The sequence below is a fragment of the Micropterus dolomieu genome, linkage group LG12 (assembly GCF_021292245.1).
Source record: "Micropterus dolomieu isolate WLL.071019.BEF.003 ecotype Adirondacks linkage group LG12, ASM2129224v1, whole genome shotgun sequence".
Taxonomy (NCBI): Eukaryota; Metazoa; Chordata; class Actinopteri; order Centrarchiformes; family Centrarchidae; genus Micropterus; species Micropterus dolomieu.
The window spans coordinates 26,188,055-26,212,655 of record NC_060161.1 but is presented as its reverse complement, the minus strand read 5'-3'; the positions used below and the strand labels follow the sequence as shown (position 1 = coordinate 26,212,655).

The 24,601-nt window shown below is 38.4% G+C and overlaps 3 protein-coding genes across 4 annotated transcripts in view; 2 read left to right on the top strand and 1 right to left on the bottom strand.

Moving 5' to 3' along the window:
- The window catches only part of LOC123981019, a 6,358-nt gene extending 1,415 nt beyond the window's left edge, over positions 1-4,943 (top strand). Inside the window, exons 2-8 of the mRNA XM_046065618.1 lie at positions 1,193-1,370; positions 1,466-1,607; positions 1,950-2,093; positions 2,377-2,429; positions 2,517-2,597; positions 2,876-2,955; positions 3,753-4,943. Coding sequence (XP_045921574.1) covers positions 1,259-1,370; positions 1,466-1,607; positions 1,950-2,093; positions 2,377-2,429; positions 2,517-2,597; positions 2,876-2,955; positions 3,753-3,821 — 681 coding nt within the window. The 5' untranslated portion in view covers positions 1,193-1,258 and the 3' untranslated portion in view covers positions 3,822-4,943. The remainder of the gene's footprint in view (positions 1-1,192; positions 1,371-1,465; positions 1,608-1,949; positions 2,094-2,376; positions 2,430-2,516; positions 2,598-2,875; positions 2,956-3,752) is intronic.
- A 7,201-nt stretch (positions 4,944-12,144) lies between these two features.
- On the bottom strand, positions 12,145-20,159 carry zgc:77880 (zf-DHHC domain-containing protein). The gene is made up of 9 exons (XM_046065180.1): positions 20,035-20,159; positions 19,034-19,122; positions 18,850-18,923; positions 16,837-16,949; positions 16,612-16,673; positions 15,499-15,616; positions 15,318-15,390; positions 13,543-13,723; positions 12,145-13,393 (listed from the first exon to the last, which is right to left on the bottom strand). Exons 1-9 carry the CDS (start codon positions 20,157-20,159, stop codon positions 13,302-13,304), a joined length of 927 nt encoding a protein of 308 aa, XP_045921136.1. The 3' UTR covers positions 12,145-13,301.
- A 1,318-nt stretch (positions 20,160-21,477) lies between these two features.
- Positions 21,478-24,601, top strand: part of stk26 (serine/threonine protein kinase 26) — a 33,548-nt gene continuing 30,424 nt past the window's right edge. Inside the window, exon 1 of one of the 2 annotated variants that reach the window (XM_046065014.1) lies at positions 21,478-21,759. In XM_046065014.1, coding sequence (XP_045920970.1) covers positions 21,739-21,759 — 21 coding nt within the window. In that variant the 5' untranslated portion in view covers positions 21,478-21,738. The remainder of the gene's footprint in view (positions 21,760-24,601) is intronic. The other variant, XM_046065015.1, reaches the window with a different exon arrangement.

Here is a 24,601-nt window from a genome sequence, read left to right as displayed (position 1 = left end):
GGGCCGGTCTGAGTATTTCACAATCTGCTCAGTTACTGGGATTTTCACGCACAACCATTTCTAGGGTTTACAAAGAATGGTGTGAAAAGGGAAAAACATCCAGTATGCGGCAGTCCTGTGGGCGAAAATGCCTTGTTGATGCTAGAGGTCAGAGGAGAATGGGCCGACTGATTCAAGCTGATAGAAGAGCAACTTTGACTGAAATAACCACTCGTTACAACCGAGGTATGCAGCAAAGCATTTGTGAAGCCACAACACGCACGACCTTGAGGCGGATGGGCTACAACAGCAGAAGACCCCACCGGGTACCACTCATCTCCACTACAAATAGGAAAAAGAGGCTACAATTTGCAAGAGCTCACCAAAATTGGACAGTTGAAGACTGGAAAAATGTTGCCTGCTCTGATGAGTCTCGATTTCTGTTGAGACATTCAGATGGTAGAGTCAGAATTTGGCGTAAACAGAATGAGAACATGGATCCATCATGCCTTGTTACCACTGTGCAGGCTGGTGGTGGTGGTGTAATGGTGTGGGAGATGTTTTCTTGGCACACTTTAGGCCCCTTAGTGCCAATTGGGCATCGTTTAAATGCCACGGCCTACCTGAGCATTGTTTCTGACCATGTCCATCCCTTTATGGCCACCATGTACCCATCCTCTGATGGCTACTTCCAGCAGGATAATGCACCATGTCACAAAGCTCGAATCATTTCATATTGGTTTCTTGAACATGACAATGAGTTCACTGTACTAAAATGGCCCCCACAGTCACCAGATCTCAACCCAATAGAGCATCTTTGGGATGTGGTGGAACGGGAGCTTCGTGCCCTGGATGTGCATCCCACAAATCTCCAACTGCAAGATGCTATCCTATCAATATGGGCCAACATTTCTAAAGAATGCTTTCAGCACCTTGTTGAATCAATGCCACGTAGAATTAAGGCAGTTCTGAAGGCGAAAGGGGGTCAAACACAGTATTAGTATGGTGTTCCTAATAATCCTTTAGGTGAGTGTATAAGCTAAATTAGTCATTAGCAATTGTGTTAATGGTATCACCTGGATTACCCAAAATGCATGACTAATGTGACATTTTTCTGTTTGGCAATGTTTTTTGTAATGTATAAACTGACTTGCATTTTTATTACAATTTTTTTTTTTGTGACATGTTTTGCTTTTTTAAAATCCTTTTGCAGTCTTGTACTTTGTCGTTCAGCCCCACCAATGGCAGTAATCAAGGTCCATATGCCGTACAGCTGGTGATGGAGGACTTTCCCAGGCAGAATATCACCTTGACTCAAACAAACGGGATGCAGACAACCATAACTACCAACAACACTCTCAGCAAACTACCTGTCCAGTTTGTTTTAAATGGTCAGATTTCACATTTTGACAGGCAGGGCTTTAGCTACACTTCAGTTAGCTGCTAACCATGAAAAGCACAAAATGTCTGTTTTTTATTCTTCCAGTGGATCCTGTGGTGCCATCCTGCACAGAGGGACTCTACCTGCCTACATTCCTGCCTCCAACCCCAGCCAACAGGGCACAGCTGTACACGCCTGTCAATCACACCCTGGAAATTGGCATCAATGCGGAGGCAAATATCTCCACGTAAGTCAAAAGAAAACAAACATGATTGGGATATTAAAAAAGATGTGTTGTTGAACCGTTTCTTGTGGAACCTTTTCTATAGAAACTGTAAAATGACGTAGTTAGCCAATGTTATGCTACACCTAGGCCTTGGATGTAGGTTACTAGTTACTCAGACAAACTAACATTAACAACTGAAACCCGTTATCCCCTTTTAAGTTTGTATGGCAAGCTTATCAGCAGTTGCCTATTTACACATTCCAGAGTAAACCCAGAATCTATGTTTACTATATTTGGAGGCAATGACTGGTCTTTAAAAAGGTTATTTAACTTGCCAAGATTCTGTTCATCTGTTTGTTAAAGGATCTCTGAGCTTCTGTTCAGTGGGCCGTACAACATAAACCTGACTAAATCAGGAACAGGACAGTTCATTCTGAGATGGACACCATCTGAGGACGAAGATGGAGAAAGTCAACCCATCTGCTTTGTTGTCCAAGCAGTTTACAAGTCAGTGTTTTTTTGTCAACCCATTAACCTGTGAAAACGTACATGGAAGTAGTGTAAAGTATATTGAACATATGTTGAACAAACACAAAACCATGTGAGGTTGAAATCAAAAGTTCAATTGCAGTTGTGTCAGTTAAAATCAATTTTAATAATGAAAGAAAGCTGTTTCGGCAAATATTTGCCAAAACTGAACGGGTAAATGTTAAAATTGATTTTGTGTTGTACTTTTAACAAAAAAATGGATGTCCCATTGTGTAACTAGGCTCTTCGTTTATTCCCTCAGTTCAACAAAGTATCACTCCGAGCTACGATGTGTCGTTGTAAGTGTTAGAAACGGTGAGCAGAAATCTTTTGTCTGTTTTGAATTCCATTGCTTCTTGTATAAGTCACTTCTAACCTGTCATTAATTATGATTTCTGTCAGCAGAACCATCATCAAATGCAACTGTAACCACAGAAACTTGTCCAGCACCTACACCAGAAACTACAGCAGCATTCAATCAAAGTACGACCTCCATCCCCTCTACAACTACATCACTAATAAGCAGCACTCTGTCTACAACTTACACATGCACACTCTCTTCTAACAAAAGAAAGCAATCTGTAGGTGGACTGCAACTTGACTTTCCTGCTACAAACAAAACCCCTTTTGTTAGTTTCATGCTTTTTTGCCTGCAAAGTATTACTCACTGTCAGCACCTTACGTCTTATGTAGCAGCACAACACGTACTATTGTGGTTTTCTTCCAGCCTGCATTGTAATGTTCAGTCACTGTGTTTCTAGTTGTCATAGGTCTGAGAATGAGGATTTCCTCTTTGTCTCCACTGTCTGACGACTACATCAGGAATACCGTCATGCAACAGGTCAGTCCGCTTCTTATTTGATCACATATCTTGTCAAAGCACCAGATAACCACGAAGATATACTTTGAATAAGTAAGTTAATGTCTGATGAAATTCAGCTGTGCTGAAATTTGACACACAAATTTGCACCATTGACGAAAAACAGCTGTATGGAGAGTCCAAACTGGAGGAAGCTATCGTAGCTTAGTAGCTCTGTTTAACTTTTATATAAAACCTCTTGAAGCCCACTGGGTCACCTGCTTGAGCTAGTTCCAAGCTTCCTAGAACAAAAAGTATTAATGTTTAAACTTGTCAGTGTGGACTAGACATTGTAAGATCGGTTACATTCTCCACAATTCAATCGTTTAGTTCATTTTATGGAAACAATGAGCACCAAAGTATAATTCATTCAGATTTACCTGCATCGTTAAGGAATAAAAGGCCTGTCCCATATAAGTTATTAAAATAAAATCTGTTTTCAAAAATCTACATACACTTAAAGCAACAGAACAGACTGTTTTTTGTGAGTGTAGCATAATTTATTCAAAACTAGTTAATTTGAGCAAACAAACCACCATTTTAAAACTGAACACAAAATAATAGTAGAAAACTGTGGAATATGAAGAAATAATTACCATATGTAGGCTACACAACATATTTATGTCCACATACATGTATTTTCAACAGGTATAGTTTGGTTGTCCATGAGTGCAAAATGTGAATAATCTGTTTGTTTCCTTTCAGTTTTAGCACATTTTTATCATTTTCTCAGATAACAGTGATTGTATCTCAGCACCACTTTGTTGTTTCTCTTCCAGCTGTATGATGATCTGGTGAGACAAGGGATGCCATCAAACTTCATTCTGAGCTTTGTGAGGAGAGTGTAGTGTCAAGGAATATAACATCAGTAGGATATAAGCAGTCGGTGGGTGATTTAAACATATGTACCCAGGGAAAAATGCATTGAACATTTGACCTAGAGAGAAACATTGCTGAGAATATAAAACCCTGGAAAGGTACTGTGTCATGTAAATAGGATCTTGAGCTGGGGAACATGGTTGAATTCAGTCAAACTCCTTAATTATGTTCCTGATACACCAACCCTCAAAGACCAGAACTGTAAAGTCCTGAGGTTATAACAGACATTTTCTCTGTGGAAAGAATTGAGACTGTAAATCTAAACACAGGTTCCTGCTAAAGAATGAAAAATAAAAATGATTTTATTGGACGAACAAACATCTGTCTTTACCGTTATGTACGCTGTGGATGTGTTTGTATTGTAGTTTTTCTGTTTATTAAGCCCCAAACATGGTTAAGAATAAATTTGAACTCGGCAGCCATGTTCATAAAACAAACCCTTGACAAAAAAAGACAAAAGGAGCCAGTGAAGTTTAAAAGACATCGGTTTTACTTCCAGTTGGACAAGCTAGAGCAGCATGTCATTAGAAATACACAGGTCACGGTGTCAAGACAGTAACAATAAATTAAACATCAGTTGGTTGTAAACTTGTTCATCATGAAGCCACATGATATTAAACTCTTTGCAGGACGTGAAACTAACTTATTTGTGCCAACCAGCCAACAAACAGAGTTTTAGCAGCTGAAGATATTCCTCAGGGGTAATATAATATATATTAAAATATTAAGACTAGCTCATGTCTAAATTAACTTTTATTGACTACATACACTGGTAAAAGTGACCAGCCTCTTGATAAACTTGAGCTATGAGGCTTTCTATTGGTTTAATATTTAAAACAGCAGTATATTTATTCTTTGGTTGATGTTTTTGTTGGATAATTACTTTTCAAAATGATGATAAAATGATTACTTCCAGCTGTAGCTCAAGGACAGTGATGCACTTTCTTTTGTTTGCAAGTTAATAAAGTTTTTGTATTGCAAAAAGTGTTAGGCTGGTGGCTAAGTGTTAATTTCAGGCCCTCTTTGTTTGTACACACATTCCTTCCCGCTGTCAAGTAAAACCGCAAAAGGGGTGCGCTTGTTTTGTTTCAGATAACAGTGGACAAGAGTCATTTTGTTGAATTGTAACTGATGGAAACAATGGTTAAGACGCAACCGCACCGATCTGGATAAACCAAAACAAGCGCACCCTGTTGATCAACACCGATACAAAAAACAAACAAAAAAAACAGATCAACTGCATTTTTCAACAGAGTCAAAGAAGCAAGCCAATACCCTGATAGTTAACACACCTGGACTAAAAACATTCACAGTCTGAAATGCTTCAGGTGTTTCACAAAGGTGAGGGTGATGACATTTCATTTGTAAGAGAAAATGTTACATTCAAGGTGAGACAAATTTAAAAAGACTATAGCTCGTGCACCTTGTGGTCTTTGCAAATCACAAAAACATTTTAAACCTTGTTTTATTTGAGTTTTTGTAACCTTCCCTTCATGAGAATTGTACATTATTCATATAAAATATGAAGCTTCCTATGTACAGCTAACAAAAACCAAACCTGGGCTAGGATGACTTGTAAGTGTTCCTGCCTGTCAAGAAGTGTTTTGGAGAGTGGTTACCAGTGGTTATGAGAGAAACGTTATCACCACTTCTTCCCTTGAGCTTCCGCCTTGTTTTGCAGTCAAATTCAAACACTATTAAAACCAACAGAAATAAGGCATCTTTCAGCGTGGAGGACGGCTGCTTCATTGCCATCATGAGGTTTGATGATACATCCTATCAAGGAAAACATGCATTCACACCATGAGGTAAATTATTAACAAAATCACCAGAACTGGTCCATAAATAGACAATAAACTAAGTAAAATAAGGTATCTGTACATCCTGTGCCTAGAATCTGAATATTGTAAGTTATTTCCTCCCGGTCTCATGTCAGGGTGTCAGAAACCGAAGCTCTGAGAAAGCCTGACAAAGCGTTGCATTCTGACGCACAAGGTACCCTTCAGCATCCACATGACACGCCCTGGGCTTTCAAGTAACTCTAGTGTAACCCATCCTCGGTCACGTCATGTGCTTATTTCAACCCCAAACCTTGATCTTCTCCTAAACCTATCAAAAAACATGATGTTTTCCTAAACCTTAAGGGTTTTATACTGATGGCGAAGGGTACCTTGTGCTTCAAATACGGAACCTCTGTCAGGGTTTCTTAAAGTGTGTTTGACGCCCTGAGATGAGAATGTGTTGGTTTCTTTTGGTAATTTTTTCAACTTGCTATCGCCAAGAGCGCTTTGGTAAGAACTATTTGATTTGACAACTGTTTTGGTAAGAACTTTTTATAGGTTACATGTCGTCTTTCCCTGGTAGTAAGGCAAAAATAAGAGTTGAGTAACTCAATATTCTGACTTTCTCTGAATATGTGAGTGAAATGAAGAGAGTGGAGACCAAGGATGTCACTTCTGATTCGAAATTCATCCTGTCTTTTCAGCTTGGAAAAATATGTAAGCACTGTGCCTTGGACTCCACCTTGTACTGCCCCTGGGGACATTTGTAAAATGCACTGTCTGCAGTTGTTGTTCTCTTTAATTAAGGATTATTCATCATTTTGAGAAACAAACTTCTTCACATCTGAGAGCTGGATGAGAAGATGGTTACTCATACCTGTACAATACATACAAAGCTGGAGCAATCTGACAGTTAGCTTAGCTTTGCATTAGCACTAGAAACGCAGAAACAGCTAGCCTGGCACTGTCCAAAAGCCGTCTGCAGTACTTCCTTAGTTCAGTAATAACATATTATATCTTGTTTGTTTATTCCATACAAAAACGGAAAATAACTTCATGGAGTCTCTACTGGTTGTCTGGCAACTGGTCCTCCAATTTCCAATCTCAATGCTAAGCTAAGCTAACTGGCAGATGGTTGTAGCTTCATATTTATTGTACAGACATGAGAGTAATGTTTATCTTATCAGCAAGAAAGCAAATTTCCCAAAATATCAAGCTATTGCTTGAAAGCTAAATGGAGGAAACAAGTGAGTAGCGTCAAACTGATTTTTATGACCCCAAACCACCTGAGAATAAAAACACTGACATGCACCACAGGTGGAAAAATTGTTGACGAAAGTGAGGCTGTTAGCTGCCTTTTAAAAGTGCAATTGCCTTCCTGTAAATAGCAGTGGAAGCACGAAACAACGTCAATTTTGCGATGTAGTTTAGGGAAGGATGAGCGGGATGCGTTCAAATTGACAAATTATGCATAATAAAAGCACCAATGGTCATCTCCAAAATATAACCAAGTCATAAATATCTTGACTTATGTTGATACTGGTCAGCTTTATATTTAGTTAACCCATCAAAGCAAATAAGTAATATCACAAAAGTCAAAAACAAAGCAATAGCAATACATGTTTTTGACTAAATACTGAACAAAAGACCCTGTAATACAGCACCAACAGAGCCTGATGTACTAAACACAGTTGTTGTTGCTCACAGTGCAAATGCAGCATTACAAACCCTGTGTCAAATGCAGAACGCCTCTCACAACCGCTGCTAACATCTCTCCAAGGTTTCACTTAAATTGTTTAGAGACTTGCAGATCAACATGATTTTAATGTCTGCTATTAAACATGTTTTAAAATAGAATATCAGTAACTTGATTTTCTTGAAACGTTTATATTAAAAAAAAGGCAGATCACTCCATGTGATTTAAGTCACATAATTCAAGAAAAAGGGCTTTTTAGAACTGACATCATCTAACCACTGGCAGTTGTTCTCATTTTGTAACATCTGAGGACTATTGTGAATACTTTGTTAAAGTTCATTTAATACACCGAAGCACTTGTAATAATGTTGTTAATGTTGTGTATCTGAAACTCATGTTCAGCCCAGGTCCAACACAGAATTAGAAGAATTACTATATACACAAACATAAAATCAGGGTGAAGTTGCCTTTTTTTTTGCGTTCTCCGCCATTCGACGTCCTTTTCAATTTATAGTGATGTCAACCATGAAAAACCACCTCAAAGTGAGTCTTGCATTATTACACGTGACAAACTACACACCCCACTGTCAGGAGCAGAGTGGTTTGCCACATGAAGGCATAATAACAACAATACTGGCCAACTAAAAACTAGCTGCTGTCTATGTTACCATTCCAAAATCAGCAGTAGCGAACAGATTAATACTCTCATGTTGTATCCACACTTTTTTTAAAAGATCCTTGTGCCATCTTTGCAAAACATTTTGGGTTTTCCACCCCTCAAGGTCTGCTCTAAGGGCCCAAGGATACTTGAAACAAGGCTGCGGCTAACAAATATTTTCTTGATTAATTCATTTTATCTATAAAATGGCATAAAAGAGTGAAAAATGCTTGTTTTATTCAACCAACAGTCCAAAATCCGAAAGATATTCAGTTTAATATTTTACATGACAAAGGAAAACATAAAACCTGAATTTCTGATGTTTTGCCTGACAACTAACTAAAATAATTTAATTGTCTGTCAATGGACTAATTTATTAATAGACTTATCGTTGGAGCTCAACTACAAATTGTTCAACCACCTCTGAAAGCAAAAGGGTTTTTGGCTGTTTTGAATTCCTTTGCTTTTGATCTAAATATTTTTCCCCAAAATACACACAGTTTAGAAGAGTTTATTCTTGTGTGTGGATCCTTTCTATTCAATACACTTCTGTTACGCAGCGTTCATAAAATGTTTGGAAAATGGAGGCAGATTTAGATGCATATTAATGACATGAATGCATCTTGAAAGTAAATAATAGCTAATGATAAAGGTAGTTAGAGTAGCTTCAAGTTTAATTTGACTTTTCTCTTTTGAACTTTGACTGTATATACTGTATGTAGCCATGCGCCCAGCTTTCAAAATGCAGATCTGGAGGTATTCTTGTGAGGAAACACGAGAGTTTGAAAGACGCGTCCTTGAAAACTTCAATTTGGAACTATCTTCTTGTGTCAGCCACAACCACGTCATACAAGGTCATTTACAGTTTTCTAACTTTGGGTGATTCAAACAAGCGATAAGAAGTGTTGGTAAGTAGCTGCAGCCTCACCTTTATACGTTTTTCTTCACTGCTAAACACTTCATTAATGTTCCTACGACAGCAGCACATCCAAACCCAGACCAGTGAGGAAAGGCAACTTCACCCCTCACATACAACAATACACTGTTATTGGCAGAGTCAACTCCACAGAATAATTATAAACAATAAATAGGTTAAGAACCGTCCCTTCACTGAGATTTAGCAGAATACAAGTAAATGTACTCTGCGTGTGTGTGCGTATGTGTGTGTGCATGTGTTGGGGTGATTTGATGGGGAACGAATGACACAAATATTACTTTCATCTCCAAGGTTAAAAATAGAATTTAAGGGTACTATGACAGTAAACAAAACGTGTCGTTTTTATCCAGCGTCCCCCTTTTTACATCTTAAATCACACCCTGTGTGCGTGTGTGTGTGCGTTAGTAGTGTATATCTGTAAGTGTAACACAGTTTAGTTAGTTAGCGCGTCAAACTTCTTTGTACTTAAACATGAACACAGGAATGAGGAAAATAAAACAACAAAACACACAAAAAATGTATCTCTTTGTGGAAATTCACCAATTCTTGTTTGCTTATGAATCCCAAAGCATCATACCAGCATCCAGCAACACATCTTATTTGTTCCTATTATTATAACAGTTTGGAATAACAGGATGTGATAGAGGACAAGTAGGTAGTTTGTTTTTTGCTCATAAAAATAAAATGTTATTGGATAATTTAAACATAAAAATGTCACTTCATCAGATAGTTTAAAAATGTGAGCTGTTGACGTGGTATAATTGATATCTTGAGCTCTAGTGGTTGATTTTAAGAATAAAAGTAAATAAATAATAGACACCTACAGGGTCTTTTGGTGCTGGACCTCGATCTAACTCGGTAACAAAAAAGAACCCTTTAGAGATGTATGAATGCACTATGTGGCCAAAAGTATACGGACATTTGGACTGGGGCTGGTCGAGATTTGGGCCCCTTAGTTCCAACGCAGGCAAGTATTAATGCCGCAGGATTTAAGGATAATATAGACAACAATCTGCTTCCAGCTGTGTGTCTACTGTTTGGGGAAGGCCATTTTCTGTTTAAACACAGTCAGGTCCACAAGGGGATAGTTTTCCCAATTTGATGTGGAAGGACTTGACTTGTAATCCATCCAACACCTTTGGGATGGACTGGAGCACAGACTGTGAGCCAGATCTTATCACCAAACATCAGCGTGGAACCTCACTGATGCTCAGGTGTGTGAATGGGGAGCAAAGCTCAAACAACAGGTGGAAGGTATTCACAGAGAAGTGCTGGTTGTTATTAAAACTTTGAATTAAAACACATAGTGTATATCAGCATACCATCAAAGTATTTCACTAAACTCCATCACAATGTATTCAACTAATATGGATGGGAAATTTCAGATAGTGGTAGCAGCTTTAGAAATCTGTATCAGTGCACCCCGGTACCTATTTAAAGCTTTGACATTACCATAAAAAGGACAAAAAAAACAAAATAATCTAACCTTTCAAAACATAATTAAGAAACAAACTAGTTTTAGGGCAAAGTTAGCGTTCACAGTTCAACAACCAAAAAGACAGTTTTGGTCGGGTTTCATTCAGGAGTTCAACATGTAAAAACACTTGAAACAGGAAGCTGACACCATGCCACTCTGCCCCTGCCCTCCTTTAGTAGCTTTCAGAAAAGGAAAGTTTGTGTGTCAGCACAAACACTGTCCAGAAGTCGACTCCCTCAAACACACCATTGTAAAAGACCTACACTGGGGTTAGACTGATGTGTGGGTCAAAGTCAGAAATCAGCTGCTCAGCGTCACCTAGCTCAAACATAACATAACATCTTCATTACAGATTTACTGTCAACGGAAACCCCTTTTGATCTGATTCTCAAACGTGTGCAAAGATATTTTTATCTCATGCATTTCAGACCCCATTATTAACATCTTGGAGTTTCAGTTGGACAGTTGTGGTGTCTCACGGTGGCTTAATTGTTATTTCAGATGCTTTTGTCTTAGACAAGAAAACACAGAAGGACAGATTTAGTGAGGCTTCTGCACCTGTTTTTGGGGGCACAGGCGTGACGCATTCTGCTGCAGTTTGTGAGTCATTATTATTGTTATGCATTTAGGCGAGGACTGCTCAAATGACAGTAGGATAAATATTCCACTGGACTGAGGCTGCAAATTGTGTGACCAGGATTTAAACAAGGTTGTGCTGGGAAAATAAATGCGAGTAATGTGTAAATGCACACCCAAATCTCTGACTGAACTGCTGGCAGTTGAGTTGCATTGTGGGTAATGTAGGTAGCAGGTTTAAACAAGGATAATGAATGCATTATCTTTGGTTCTGCTGCATCTAACTGTCCTTAAGCGGGCGATGCTAAACCTGGGGAGTGCTCTTTTAGCATTAGGTTTCTTTGGACTTGAACTGCAGCGGACATTAACGTTCTGGAGTAGGGATGAAACTATTACCGGTTTAATGGTAAACCCTGGTAAATTTCCCGAGGGTTATTATTACTGTACACATTTTAAGTACCATGATAACCAGGTACGGTTTTACGGGTACGCTATTATAATCTCACGGTAAACACTGTCCAGCGTCTCCCAGAAGCAGGCGTGCATGCGCAGAATGCAACGTGGGTTTGTTAGGGTCAATAATGTCACTCTGAAGTCTGGTCGTATTTTAGTTTTTATGAGAGCGCTGAGGGAAACTTGATTTAAGAACCTTATAGTTAACGCAGGGTGAGTTAACTTTTAGCTTTGGTTTGTCTCTGACTTGCTAACAGCGTGTAAACTGAAGCTCTCAGTGTTGCTGCTCTTGTAAAAACGCTACACGTTGTTCTGCTGCTGTGAGCGTCGTGTGTCAGCAGAGTGTATTTGTCCACTGCACATGATAACACGTTACGCAGTTTAGTCAACCAACCAGCATATCTAGAAACGCTACAGACTGCTCTGTATTTATGTCAGTTGTTGGGCTCATTACAGTTACTATCACTGTCTTCTAAAGACTTATTTGTTTTCATGTAATTGACCCACGGGGTCATGGTATTACCTATATAATATAAAATATAAACTCTTGAAAATGCACACTGATGATTTTCATTTGTTTACAAAAAGTTATCTGCTGTTATTTAATTTTTTATGCAAACAAAATGGCAACTGTATTTGTAGTTTTCAATATAAAACTTGTTGAAATTTGTTTCAGTGTGTGTATCAGTACATTTTAATATTTTTTGGCACATTTTTACAATACAGTGATGATACTGATAACCGTGATAATTTTGGTCACTATAATCGTGAAATTTTCATACTGTTTCATCCCTATTCTGGAGGATTACTAAGTTAGCATTTATTTTGTTATAGGAGACCTATTATGCTTTTCCATATTTTATGACTTATCTACACTGTTACAATTTTGGATGGTCATGTTAAACATGGCCGAAGCTTAAAATAATGAGGTAAAGTATTTAAAAGAAATCCCTGTGAGTCAAAACAGATCAGGCCAATCAGAAGACAGTGGGCTTTGAGAGGCGGGGGCCTTAAAGACACAGGAGCATCTACAGCTTGTTTCAGATAGAGGCTGAAATTAAGGCCTACATAAAGACCCAGTATAAGATTTATCTTTGAATCATGCAAAGCTGCCATACAGAAGTCACAGAACTAAAATATAGGACTGGGAAAAGCAGCACCATAGGTCTCCTTTAACTTGGTGACCTCCGGACAAATCCCACCACAGAATTGCACCTATGAGCTTTCCTTTAATCTAAAAATGCATTAGTCCAGGAGCTTACTGTAATGAGCTGCTGCCTCAGTCCGTCAGGAGCTAACTACATGCAGATTGGACCTGTAAATTCAACAAACCCGCAGTGCACATTTGTGCTGCCCCATTTTCTTATTAAATCTGGCCCTGAATGTTTGCAATTTCTGGGCATAAAAACTCAAATATCATGCAGCTAAATACATCCGATTGTAGGCAGCTGTAGTGAATAAATCTGCATATCACTCTTGTTAAACCCATGTCAGTCAAACCTCAGTGTCCACAGGGGGCCAACCTATCCACACAAGTAAAATGATCAAAACACTGGTGGTTAAACTACAGATCGGGACAAAACGGGGACCATCGGAGCTCTTCCTTCATGACAGGAAAGGAACAGATTTTCATGAGTCTAAGGCTGAATTTTTTTAGGCCCTGGGGGATAAAGTCATACACACTCATTCATCTAACACACTCTCTTCATTTGTCCCAGTCTCGGCCTTCATCCTCCTTCCTCTTCACCTCTCAGGTCCAAAGATAAGACATAATAGTTAGGCATAAAGTTCACTCTCTCACACAGTCACACAAATAAAACCTTTCTCGCCATCCTTTCCTCGCCCTCTTAGCACTCTCACGGGCCAAGCGGTCAGACGTCATAGTCCGGCAGGGCGGAGTAGATGATGCCGCCAACTGATGGAGGGCTGGAGTGGAGAGGAAGAAGCCAGCAAAAAACCGAGCCTGGGGAGAAAATAAGAGATTAAATCATAAAACGTCTTTTTATTTTAATGCTGAAATGAGAGTCAGTCCTTTAAAGACGTAATAAATAGCTCGATGACAATAGTTGTTAGTGGTAGATTTCAAATTCTTGGTGATAAGCGCAAACCCACCTCTTCCGAAAACCTCCCGCAGCAGAGCGAGCTTTGGCTTGCGGGTGTGAGGGGGGTGGTGAGGCAGCTGAGAGGAGGAGGAGGAGGTGGAAGCAGATGAAGATGAAGAGCCCCTGTCCTTGAGCATCAGCCTGTTCTTCATCTGCTCTATGGGGGTCTCGTCTGTGATTATAGAGACCAACTGGAGAAGGAAAAACTTTATTTACAAATTATTTAATCCAAATTTAGCCCTCAAATTCTTAAAGACTGTTGTAAATAAGACAATGGCTTTTGATAAAGTATTAATTTTTCTTGGCTCAACAAGCCTCGTCTACTTTTACCTCGGTTTGAGTTCCAACCATAGACTGTGTAAAACAACTGGACGTCGCCACAGTGACATCACCCGCTGTTTTGTGGACTACTACCTGAGTTTCATTTTGGACATCACCATCTTGTTTTTTTTGGAACCAGACGTGACCATATTTGAACGAGAGGATAGCGCTAGCCAGCTTGGTTAGTAAGGTGCATCTTTTATTCATGTTATATATATTAATTAGGATGCTAATTTTGGCTAGCAAAAAACATAAAGACTTAAAACTAAATGTACTTAGCAGAAGAAAATGAATTGCCAACAACTCCTTAAAGTGTCTTTTAGTACAACCAAACGCTGAAAAATACATTTTTAGGCGTCCACAATGTAATAATTAACTTTCATAAACTATTTTGCACTGGACTGTAACTAATGATTATTTTCATTATGGATTACAGTGTTTCCAACACATTGACTTTACTTGGGCGGGCCACCCAGGTATATAAGCACATATTTGGCGACCCATTATAGTATTTTGCTGAGAATCACAGAGAGTTGTTACCTATTATGTAACACGATGCAGACACATTGGATATTTTACAAGCACGGACCAGGTAAAGCAACAGTGAACACACCAGTGTAGATGTTATGAGAGCAGAGAGTATAACCAAGCGGGAAGCTTCCGGTCTGAGAGGCGAGGCCAATGTGGAAGTCCCTTAAACCTGCATTGTGGCCAGCAGGGGGCGACTCCTCTGGTTTCTAAAAGAAGTCCGGCTCCATTAGAAATAATGGTAAAATGACCCTACTTCTCAGCTGATTTATTAACTCAGTAAACACTTTCCTGATGAGTTTATGGTCTCAGTCGCTAGTTTCATGTCTTCTTTAATACAACGTTAAGTATTTTATGGTCCCATTTAGAGGAAAATAGACCATAAAGCAGAGTATGCTTCAGGGCGGGATTATCTATGATTGACAAGTCCTTACCATGGTGACCTGTCAACAAAGCTAGAGTGACTTGTACCAACAGCACTGTGTAAATTTAACCAGCTCCGTTAAAAAAGCTTAGTAGGAGTCGGCTGTTCACTTTCTCTGGTGAGTACATTTAGTTTTAAGACTGATGCACCTATCTAAGCAAGCTAGCTAGCTTCACACACGGCCATTAGCTCCACCGTCTCTTCCAAATATCACGTCTGGTGCCACTGGTTGCAAAGAATGAACATGGCGAGGCCCTATCGGCCAAACTCGAGGCAATAAAACGGCAGTCCACAAACCAACGGGTGACTTCACGATGGTTACGTCCTCTTCTTATATACAGTCTATGAGTATAACACACTATGTTCCTGTAGATGTGACGAGGGCTCAAGTTCATTGAGGGTTAAGATTTGGTTTAAGGTAAAGAACAGGGTTCGGGAAAGTCTCCCTCTAATGAATGTAAGTAAATGCAATGTCGCCTTTGAGTGATGGAAGCAGATTTGTGTGTGCGTACCTGATCGTAGAAGATGACCATGACAAACACGCCAAACAAGACCGACTCCACCAGGAGGATGATGTAGTGAGCGCTAAGAGAGACAACATAACCATGAGCTGACTAACCGAGTAACTGAATCAATGGCAAACCTAAGCTAGGTTAATTCTTACAGATACTATTCACTTTGCAGAGGACTCACACTATCAGGTGCTTGCTGGGTGTCTCTGCTTCTTTCTCTGCGTCGCCATCTCGCTCGTTCCTTATCCGCCACACCCAGGCCGACACCACCAGCACCATGGAGTACAGACTGGCCATGCCTGCACACACAGATAGCATCACGGTATCAACAGCATTACCCTTCAATCGCAGTAGTGGCAAAGGTTAAGAAACATTAGAATATAAAAGAGGAAGTATTCAGTGACAGGATTAGGATTTATAAAAAGGATACTAGGGAATAAAATATTAAATTTAAATGAACAAATGTTTCTTGTGGGGTTAATACCAACTGTAAAAATTTAATTTGAAAGCAGGGAGTGGTGCTTTAGTACAGATAAAGGTGCTGGTACCACTTGCAGGTGTCTTTAAGGAGGAGTGTAGATGTGTGTCTTGGAAGATGTTTTAATGTATTGTCGTGTGTGCGTCAATGTAACTTTTAAATGCTGTTTTGCTGCCTTTCTTGGCCAGGTCTCCCTTAAAAAAGAGGGATTATATCTCAGTGAGCTTCTTGCAGCTTAAATAAAGGTTAAAGAAATAAAGATTAAAAGTGACCATCGGATTATCAGTGTTGAAAGTAGGACTGGGCGATATAGCCAAAAATGTTATGACAATAAAAAATGTCATGACATTCGATATCAATTATTATCGCGATAAATGTCCAATCATTATTTCTTTCAAGGTTAAAGGCTGATTTTTGCTCCTGACTGAAAGTTGAAGAAACCATACGGTTAATTGTGGTTTTAATCCTTTCTTTAGGGTCAGAACACTTGATGTCCGTTTTCTGCAACAACATAAATCTCTTAATAGAAAGATTAAGTGCTAATTCGTTCAGGATTCAAATGAATTAAATTAAACATTTATTGAACATTTGTTTTTTTTTTGTTATTGAGGAAATTTAAATTGTGATAATTATTATTATTGTTTTATTGGAAAAGGACAAAAGTTTAGACACCGACACCGATCGCCTTCATCTTCTGAAAGGAGCCTTTCACTGCTTTCATACTATCCAAACAGATTGTACAATAAGGGCTGCAGAGGCAGTAGCACACAGTACTATGTTCTGATGTAAACAGGATGTAGCATATTGTGTACTGACCGGTGTAGAAGAGAAACTGGATGAAATACTTCTGGTTTAGCTCTCCGACACAGTTGTTGATCCTAAAACACACAGATTAGAGTAAATGGATGAGAAGATGATGCCTAAAGAAAGAAGGGTTTGGATGGACAACAAAGAGACAAAGTCTGAGAGATGGTGCAGGAGGTGAAAAGAGAGAAGCAGAAAATATGAAACAAAGAGGATGGATGGGTGGTGTTTTCTCACCAGGGACAGTGATGGTCCATGCGGCGTATACACCTCTGACAGACGCGGCAGTGATGCGCCCTGGGAGGTCTGTAGGTTTCACAGCGACTGCACACCGTCCAACCTTCACAGCCCTGTAAACAGCAGGACAACAGGTAACTACTACAACATCCACTCAGTCTGACGGGTACTCAACCACAAGAAATCAAGTTTCAGCTTCACCTTTGACTTTATCGGCCATGTGACACATTCAGTGTGAACAGACTCTACACAACAAATACTGAACAAAAGGTGTTTGGACATTACAGACATCAAGTGGAACAAATTCACTTCTCTCCTTGAAAGACGGTTTAATTTTTTAAAATAAACAATCATTCCTCGTATTAAAACAGCTGTGACCACTGCATTAGACGACAAACAAAAACAGTCCTTTGCACAACGATCTTGGATTAATTGCACAAAACATCATCTGAAAAACTAGCTTGCTCTTTAACTTTGTACACTGAATTTAATTCTGAAGCAGCACTTTTGCAGCTATCTGGAACAGGGACTCACTTTAACTTGACTTCCTCTTAGTTGTAAACACTGTGCAGCTTCTCATTTTAGAATGTATCTATATATTTCACATATTTTATTTGTTAATATCTATTTTATACTTATGACTCTGGACTACAGGACTTGTTTTTGTGTTACCTTATTTATTGTGACTGTTATGCACCACAACACCAAGTTGTGCAAATTCCTTGTTGGTGAAAATCTACTTGGCAATAAACCGGTTTCTGATTCTGATGAAAAAAAAAAAAAAAAAAAACATATAGTGGGAATAGGCCATCACAATTTTCCGGAGCTCAATCTAACTTCTTCACATTGCTTGGTTTGCTCGCCCGACAGTCAAAAATTCTAAAGATATTCAGTTGACAAAGATATAAAACCGAAAAAAAGCAGCAAATGCTCACATTTAAGAAGCCAAAACTGGCAAATATTTGGCTTTTTGATATAAGTTTGATAAATGCTGCAGCACTACACTGGCATAAAATCCTCAACTTTGAGAAACCTTACAGCTGCAATTTTCACAATACCCGACCCGAATCAGAATCAGAAGGAGCTTTATTGCCAAGTAGTGTTTTACACATACCAGGAATTTGCTGTGGTGATAAGGTGCTACACGTAGACAAACATACAGTCAACATAAATAAATGTAGAAATATATAAATATGGAATGGAAGAACAACATTACAGATATATACATGTGCATTATTCTGGGTCTGTGCCGTGCAGAAGTAACGCAACGGAAGGGAATATTGTGTACATACAAATATATAAACTGACAACATAAAAATATACAACAACAACAAATATGTTCAACGTGCCAGGTCTGTGTATCACATGCAAGGGGGGAGTGTCAGTAGGGGACCCGGGCTTTGTTAACGGTAGACCCATCTACCAACAATATCAACCCAGGCAACAGAAGAGATGTACGTTTACCATTTATAGTTTATCATTATTATTCAAATTTAAGATCGTGTTCGGCCCACAGAAGACCTCAACATAACTATTTTCTTGTTTTGAGTGCAGCTTTAGCGCAGACTCATACATCATTCCCATCACTTGGTCAAACAGTAAGCAACACCACCGATTTGAGACAGCACTTTAGACAGACTGACATTAAGCTCTTAAATACAAAGTGACAAGCCCAAAAGCAGACATAAGTGTAGCTGTTAAGATGTAACTACAGAGTCACCTTGAGATAAAGACATAGCTGTTAATAACACAGAATCAGAGAGAAGCTATAATCTCCCTGATCCTCCCTCTCTCTCAGCCGTCAGCCTCCTACCAACGTTGTTGTTGAATTCATGACAAAACAAAATGCCTCCAAGGTGGAAAAATCCACACAAAAAGCAACATGAAAAGACTTTTGCGAACAATGTAAAGTTGTTTTAAATGTTTGAACAATTATTACTTGACTCAGCGGTAAAATTATGGACTAAACTCTGTGTAATTAGTCAGAAAAGGGATTTTTACTTTGTGACTCACCCGCTCACTCATCCGAGACGACTGCGAGCGGAGGTCTGAGAAGTCTATGGCTGTGTCAGGAAGAGGCACCATGCCTGGATAACAGCAACACAAATGCACATTCAACACCGAAAATCAATTTATTAACCCATTTCCCTCTTGACTTAATAACCTGAGTAGTGAACACACACTCTGAGTTACTGACCAGGGTCTGAGAAGACAGCTTTGGCGTGGCAGGCCAGCAGCAGCAGCAGAATCAGGTTGAACACTGATCCATGTAGAGTACACCACACACTGTCAGAGAAAAAAGAAAGGGAGACTTAATACACAAAACACACACATTTTATTCCTCTGTTAAGTGTAAGGCTGCTACTAACAATACATTCATTATCCATTAACCTGCCAATTATTTTCACGATTAATTGTTCGATTTGTAAAACCAGAAAAAGTTTTTAAAGAATTTTACAAACAATTACAAACAGAAAAATCCTGCTTTTACATGAATGCATGAGAAATATTATTCTAATAAATAATAGTATAGTACAGTCACAGGGGACAATTTTCTGCATAGAGTAATTTTACTTTTAATATATTTTCCTGATTATACTTACATAATTTTACTTACTTAAGATTTTCAATGCAGTATTTTTGTTTGTAACAGACTACTTTTACGTTATGGTATCTGCACCCTACTTTTACTTAAGTAAAGGATCTAAATACTTCGTCCACAATCACTGGCCTGTGTCAACTAAAGAAACAGGTTAAACGACCGATTAGTATAAGAAATAAGCGAGTATAAATAGAAAAATAAAAAACATCAATAAACTATAACTGCGATATAAAATAAGTCACAGGAAGTGTCTTACAGTGTCTATGGTATCAAATGTAGCCTGTTTCGTTTGTCACAGCAACCAAACAGCTGACTGACTGTTCTGACGCGGGTCAAACGCCTCAGCAAGTAAACAAAGGAAAAAAGACGTTATCTGGTGTCAGATGTTGGTGTATCTGGTGGATACAAAAACACTCAATAAACATCCATTTAAATGTGTGTTGTTGAAAGTAAAAATAAGTTGTGTCTTGATTCAGCAGAGAGATAAAGCGTGAGGATGTTGTGACACCTGTCAAATGAATGGAGACAGCGCAGGGAAGCAGACGCCATGTCTCATTTCTAACGGTTTAAAAGACATAAAAACACAAAATACCGACCTGCCCGAGTAAGCGGGGATGAGGACATATTGTATGACCACGTAGTCCGCGTAAAACACGCTGAAATAAGTTAAAATCAGACAGATAACGCCGCAGGGGTCTCGCCTACAGCGCAGAGACGCCATCTTCTGCAGGGCTCCGCCCCCCATCCCCCGCTTCCGGGTGACATCACGATGAAACCTGATGCCGCCTTCCAGGACCGTAGGAAATAACAAATTATTCTTAAAGGGACAGTTCATCGACATGAAAAATGCATTTTTGTTTTTCTGGTTTATTATTATTAGGGTTGCGTATTGTTTTACAATAAAATCAAATCAAATCAGTTCTTCTGGCATACAACATAAACACCTAAATTCACATTATTTACCTGGTTAGTTGCTGAAAGTGTCAACTGCCAACCCAATGCACATTTGCAGCTCCTATACTCTCTCATACTTGATGTTGTAGCCCGAACTAACACGGTATCAATTTAGTTGTAGAGTACTGGCAGGAGAAGTGATTTGATTTAGGATTTCTTCCAAGCAAAATGTCATTTTATTTTACTTAATTTAGACAGATGCATTTTATTATGTCATATTTGCATTTTGAAAGCACATGAAAGCAACCCGTGTTTTATTGATTCGACTTTTCAACAATTTTTTAAGATAGATAGATATACTTTTGGCATTCTGCATAAACACTTGAATTAACATTATTTACCTGGTTAGTTGTTGAAATATGTTAAGAAAATACACGTCTAACTTTCACATTTCTTTTTTTCTAATGTTGGAGTTTGAACTAACATGGTATCATTTGAGTTCTATAATACTGTCCGGAGAAGTGATTTGGAAATTTCTTCCAGGCAAAAATTTTACGTTTTTAAAATTTAGTTAGACAGATGTATTTTTATTTTTAAATTTTTGTAATTTTATATTATTTGCCTTTTAACTATTTTTTTCCTCTTGTTTCTAGCTATATAGATCTGTGGAACAAAAAACAACTTTGAGCCTCACATATATTTTATTGATTGGTGACACCTTATTATTTTATTATATAATTTTGTTTTTACACACATTCTTTTTAGAAGTATGCAAAACAAAGCACCATATTTTCATTAATAATTCATTAATTAATTATTTTTAAAAACACCCAGATCCAGAGTCAGTTTGTCCGGGAACAAAAGTAAGAACAGTATTTTCTTTTGTAAAATGTACAACTTTACGAGTCGCACCTGAAAGCAACTTTGAGCCACAAATACGTTTTCATACTTTTTATTTTTTAGATAGATAGATAGATAGATAGATAGATAGATAGATAGATAGATAGATAGATAGAGCGATAGAGCATACAAAGAACACAAGGTGGCAGTAGACATGTGTAAGGCTGACATTTCCACACTGTCGCTCCTCCCTTGAAGTAGGCAGTGACCAGCTCGTCATCCTCGTTTGCTCAACACTTTGTTGCTGCAGACTCTCACAGGACGTGTGTGTCAGGAGTTGGTTCATTTATTTTTCTACTGCAAACAAACCGTCTTTTCACTTGGATATATTTTATCACTTGTACTTCGAAGTTAAACCTCTTTTTGGGGGGGGGTGGGGAGTTTTTTGAAATTGTGTGGGGGAAACCTCGACGGGGAGATAAAACAAGAAAAGCAAGAGTCAAAAGAAGAAGACGTAAAGACACAAACCTGGAGGAGGAAAAGGGCGTTCATACTTCGAAGTAACCATGGAAGTTCCTGGTATGCAGGTAAGAAGAAAGGTGGACGTGGTGACTGGTTTGAAGGTTTGCTAGGTGTTTTTTAGCCGTCGTTACAAGCAAACTAAACTGCTTTATCAACAGTAGAGTCGATTTTGTGCATCTAGAGGCCATTTCCTATATATTTTAAAGTGATTACCTGGTGTTTATGTGATATATAACCTCAAGGGACTCATTATTAAAGTCAACCGTCTTCAGTCTCCGCACCCAGTGTCAAAAAAACGACTCTTAAGAGTTCATAGTAGCTCATTGTGTTATCATAAAGTGACGTGTAATACTTTCTGTGGTACTCCTATATTGAGTTTTTTATTATTATTTATACCCTTAAAATATTCTTATGGTGTGTGACTTTGGTACGCCATAGTGTTAATGTCTCCTAAATATCTGTAACATATCTGTAATATTCATACAGTGACTTATAATGTGACTTTAGTACTGCAAACAAGGTTTTTAGTGACATTATGTTGTTTTTATATCTTTAAATAACGATATGTACCTTTTTCTATATTGACTTATGGTGTGACTTAGCTACTCCACCCTGAGTTTACAGTAATATTATGTTGTTTAAATCTCTTTAAATAACCCTATAATGTTTAGTGACTTCTGTACTCTCATACTGACTTTAAAGGGACTTCATGGTGTTCATTTCTTTCAAGATATCCCTGTAATATTCCTATATTGACACATAATGTGTGACTTTGGTAATCCATAGTGTTAATGGCCTTAGAGATTAATATAATATCACTATAGTTACTTATAATGTGGCTTAGCTACGCCAAACTACAGTGATATTATGGTGTTTAAATCTCTGAATTGTGGCTTTTATAACTCTTATGATGTATAATATATTTATTAGTGGAGTATAATATGACTTTGTACTCCATGTCGACTTTACAGTGATTGTATGGCAATATTCTTGGAATAATTCTGTATTTCCCTGTTGTGTGTGTCCACTGACATTTTGGTGACCTTTTGGCACTTGAGGATCTTTATTATGTACGACATTTTTGAGTGAATGCATCACTGTGATGTTCATGTCATATTCTCACAGTGACTCATTGTGTCTGGGAGCTTACATTAGCCTTATTTATAGCTCATTATATCTTTATCTACTGTGGAAGGGTTATGACAGGGCTGCACTCGCTAGGTCCTAGGTGTGTCTGTGCCTATGTGATATCCCTATGATACTTGTTTAGTGACCTATATTGTGTTTGTTTTGCGCAACAGTGACTTTGCGGTTTGTTTAAGGTAAATCAGTCGACGGGCTGTGCTTCTGCTGGTTACCAAGGTGTGTGTTATAAGCGTGTTAAACCTTCCGCTCGGCTGTGTCTCAGGTGTGTCTACCTGTGGGACTGGCTGCCGGGCTTGTCGGATCACTTGCTTTGCCTGCTCTGGTTGTCCCAGATGGGCGGGGCAGGAGGTGATGTCACATGTTGTTTAAATCAACAGACAACACACCTGACACCTGGCAGCACCTGCTGCAGCACAGAGCCTGACAGAAATGTGTGTTGTACCTGTGAAGAAAGTGGGATGTGTTGCGTAATGCTGAAAAAACCTGATTGGTCGACTAGCCGGAAGACATATTGCAGTTTTGACAGGTAATGAATTTCTTTAAGCAAAAAAAAATTAGCTCCTATTGATATATTTTCAGTTATTTTTCTCCTGACACTTTGGCCTCTGGTAGCTTAAAGTAGGGCTGGGCAATAAAACAATAATAATAATTAGCGCAATATAATTTTCCCCAATAAAAATATAACAAATGTTCAATAAATCATCAATAAATATTTGATTTAATTCATTTGAATCACAAACAAATTAGCACTTAATTTTTCTATTAAGATATTTATTTTGTTGAGGACAAGGGACTGAAAAAATATTTACTAATCATATTTTTTGAAAGAAGATTTCATCATTATACGTTTGAATGTTCTACCTCAGATTTGTAAATTGATCCACTGTCATGTTCTGACCATAAAAAAAAAAAAAAAAAAATCTGTTGTTTTTTTTTCTTCAATTTTTACTCAGGAGCAAAAATCAGCCTTAGAGAAGAAATAATGATTTGACATTTATCGTGATAATTATCGATATCAAACGGTATGAATTTATCATGATAGCATTTATGGCCATATCGCCCTAACTTAAAGCTACAATAATCAACATTTTTATATTAACAAGGGTTCAAATTACTATATGTAATGTCAAAAGGGGCCACTCGCAGTGACAGGCCCACAGAGAGTTATTTCCCGACTTTGGAGTTCCCTTCAGCTTTACATAGCATTTTAGTGTCTTTCAGCTCATTGTTTTGGTTCACTCTTATCCCTCTCATAATATCGCTACGCTGTTTCCAGGGAAAAAGCTCTGATTGAATCCATTGTACACGACCTGCTCAGTAGCAAACAGCAGACGGACACAGTTAGGGACTAGCTGATGGACATAGTGGAGCATTTAGCAGCTAAAGAGCAACATACTTTTCTCAGAAGATCAAAAACCGAGCTAAAAGGAGAGCAAATAAGGGAATTGCATCCATCAGGTGCCCAGAAAAATGACTGTAAATGTCTGCTCAATGTTGCTGCCTGTTTGCTAGATATGTAAATATTAAAAGCAACAGTATGTTCTCCACATCAACTTAAAAGGAGATACGTCAGTGTTGTATTTACAGCTTCAGTGTAAACATAGCCTGTTAGCTTATACACTAATGAAAATAATCCGGGGGGGTTGCAGCCTTTAATGTTGTGTAAAAAAAGTCTCTGTCTAGTCGTATTGCTTTGGCTTAATGTAGAAGTTTGATAAAAGGATGAGGTTGAAAAGGTCAGGGAGAGATTTTAAGGTCGCT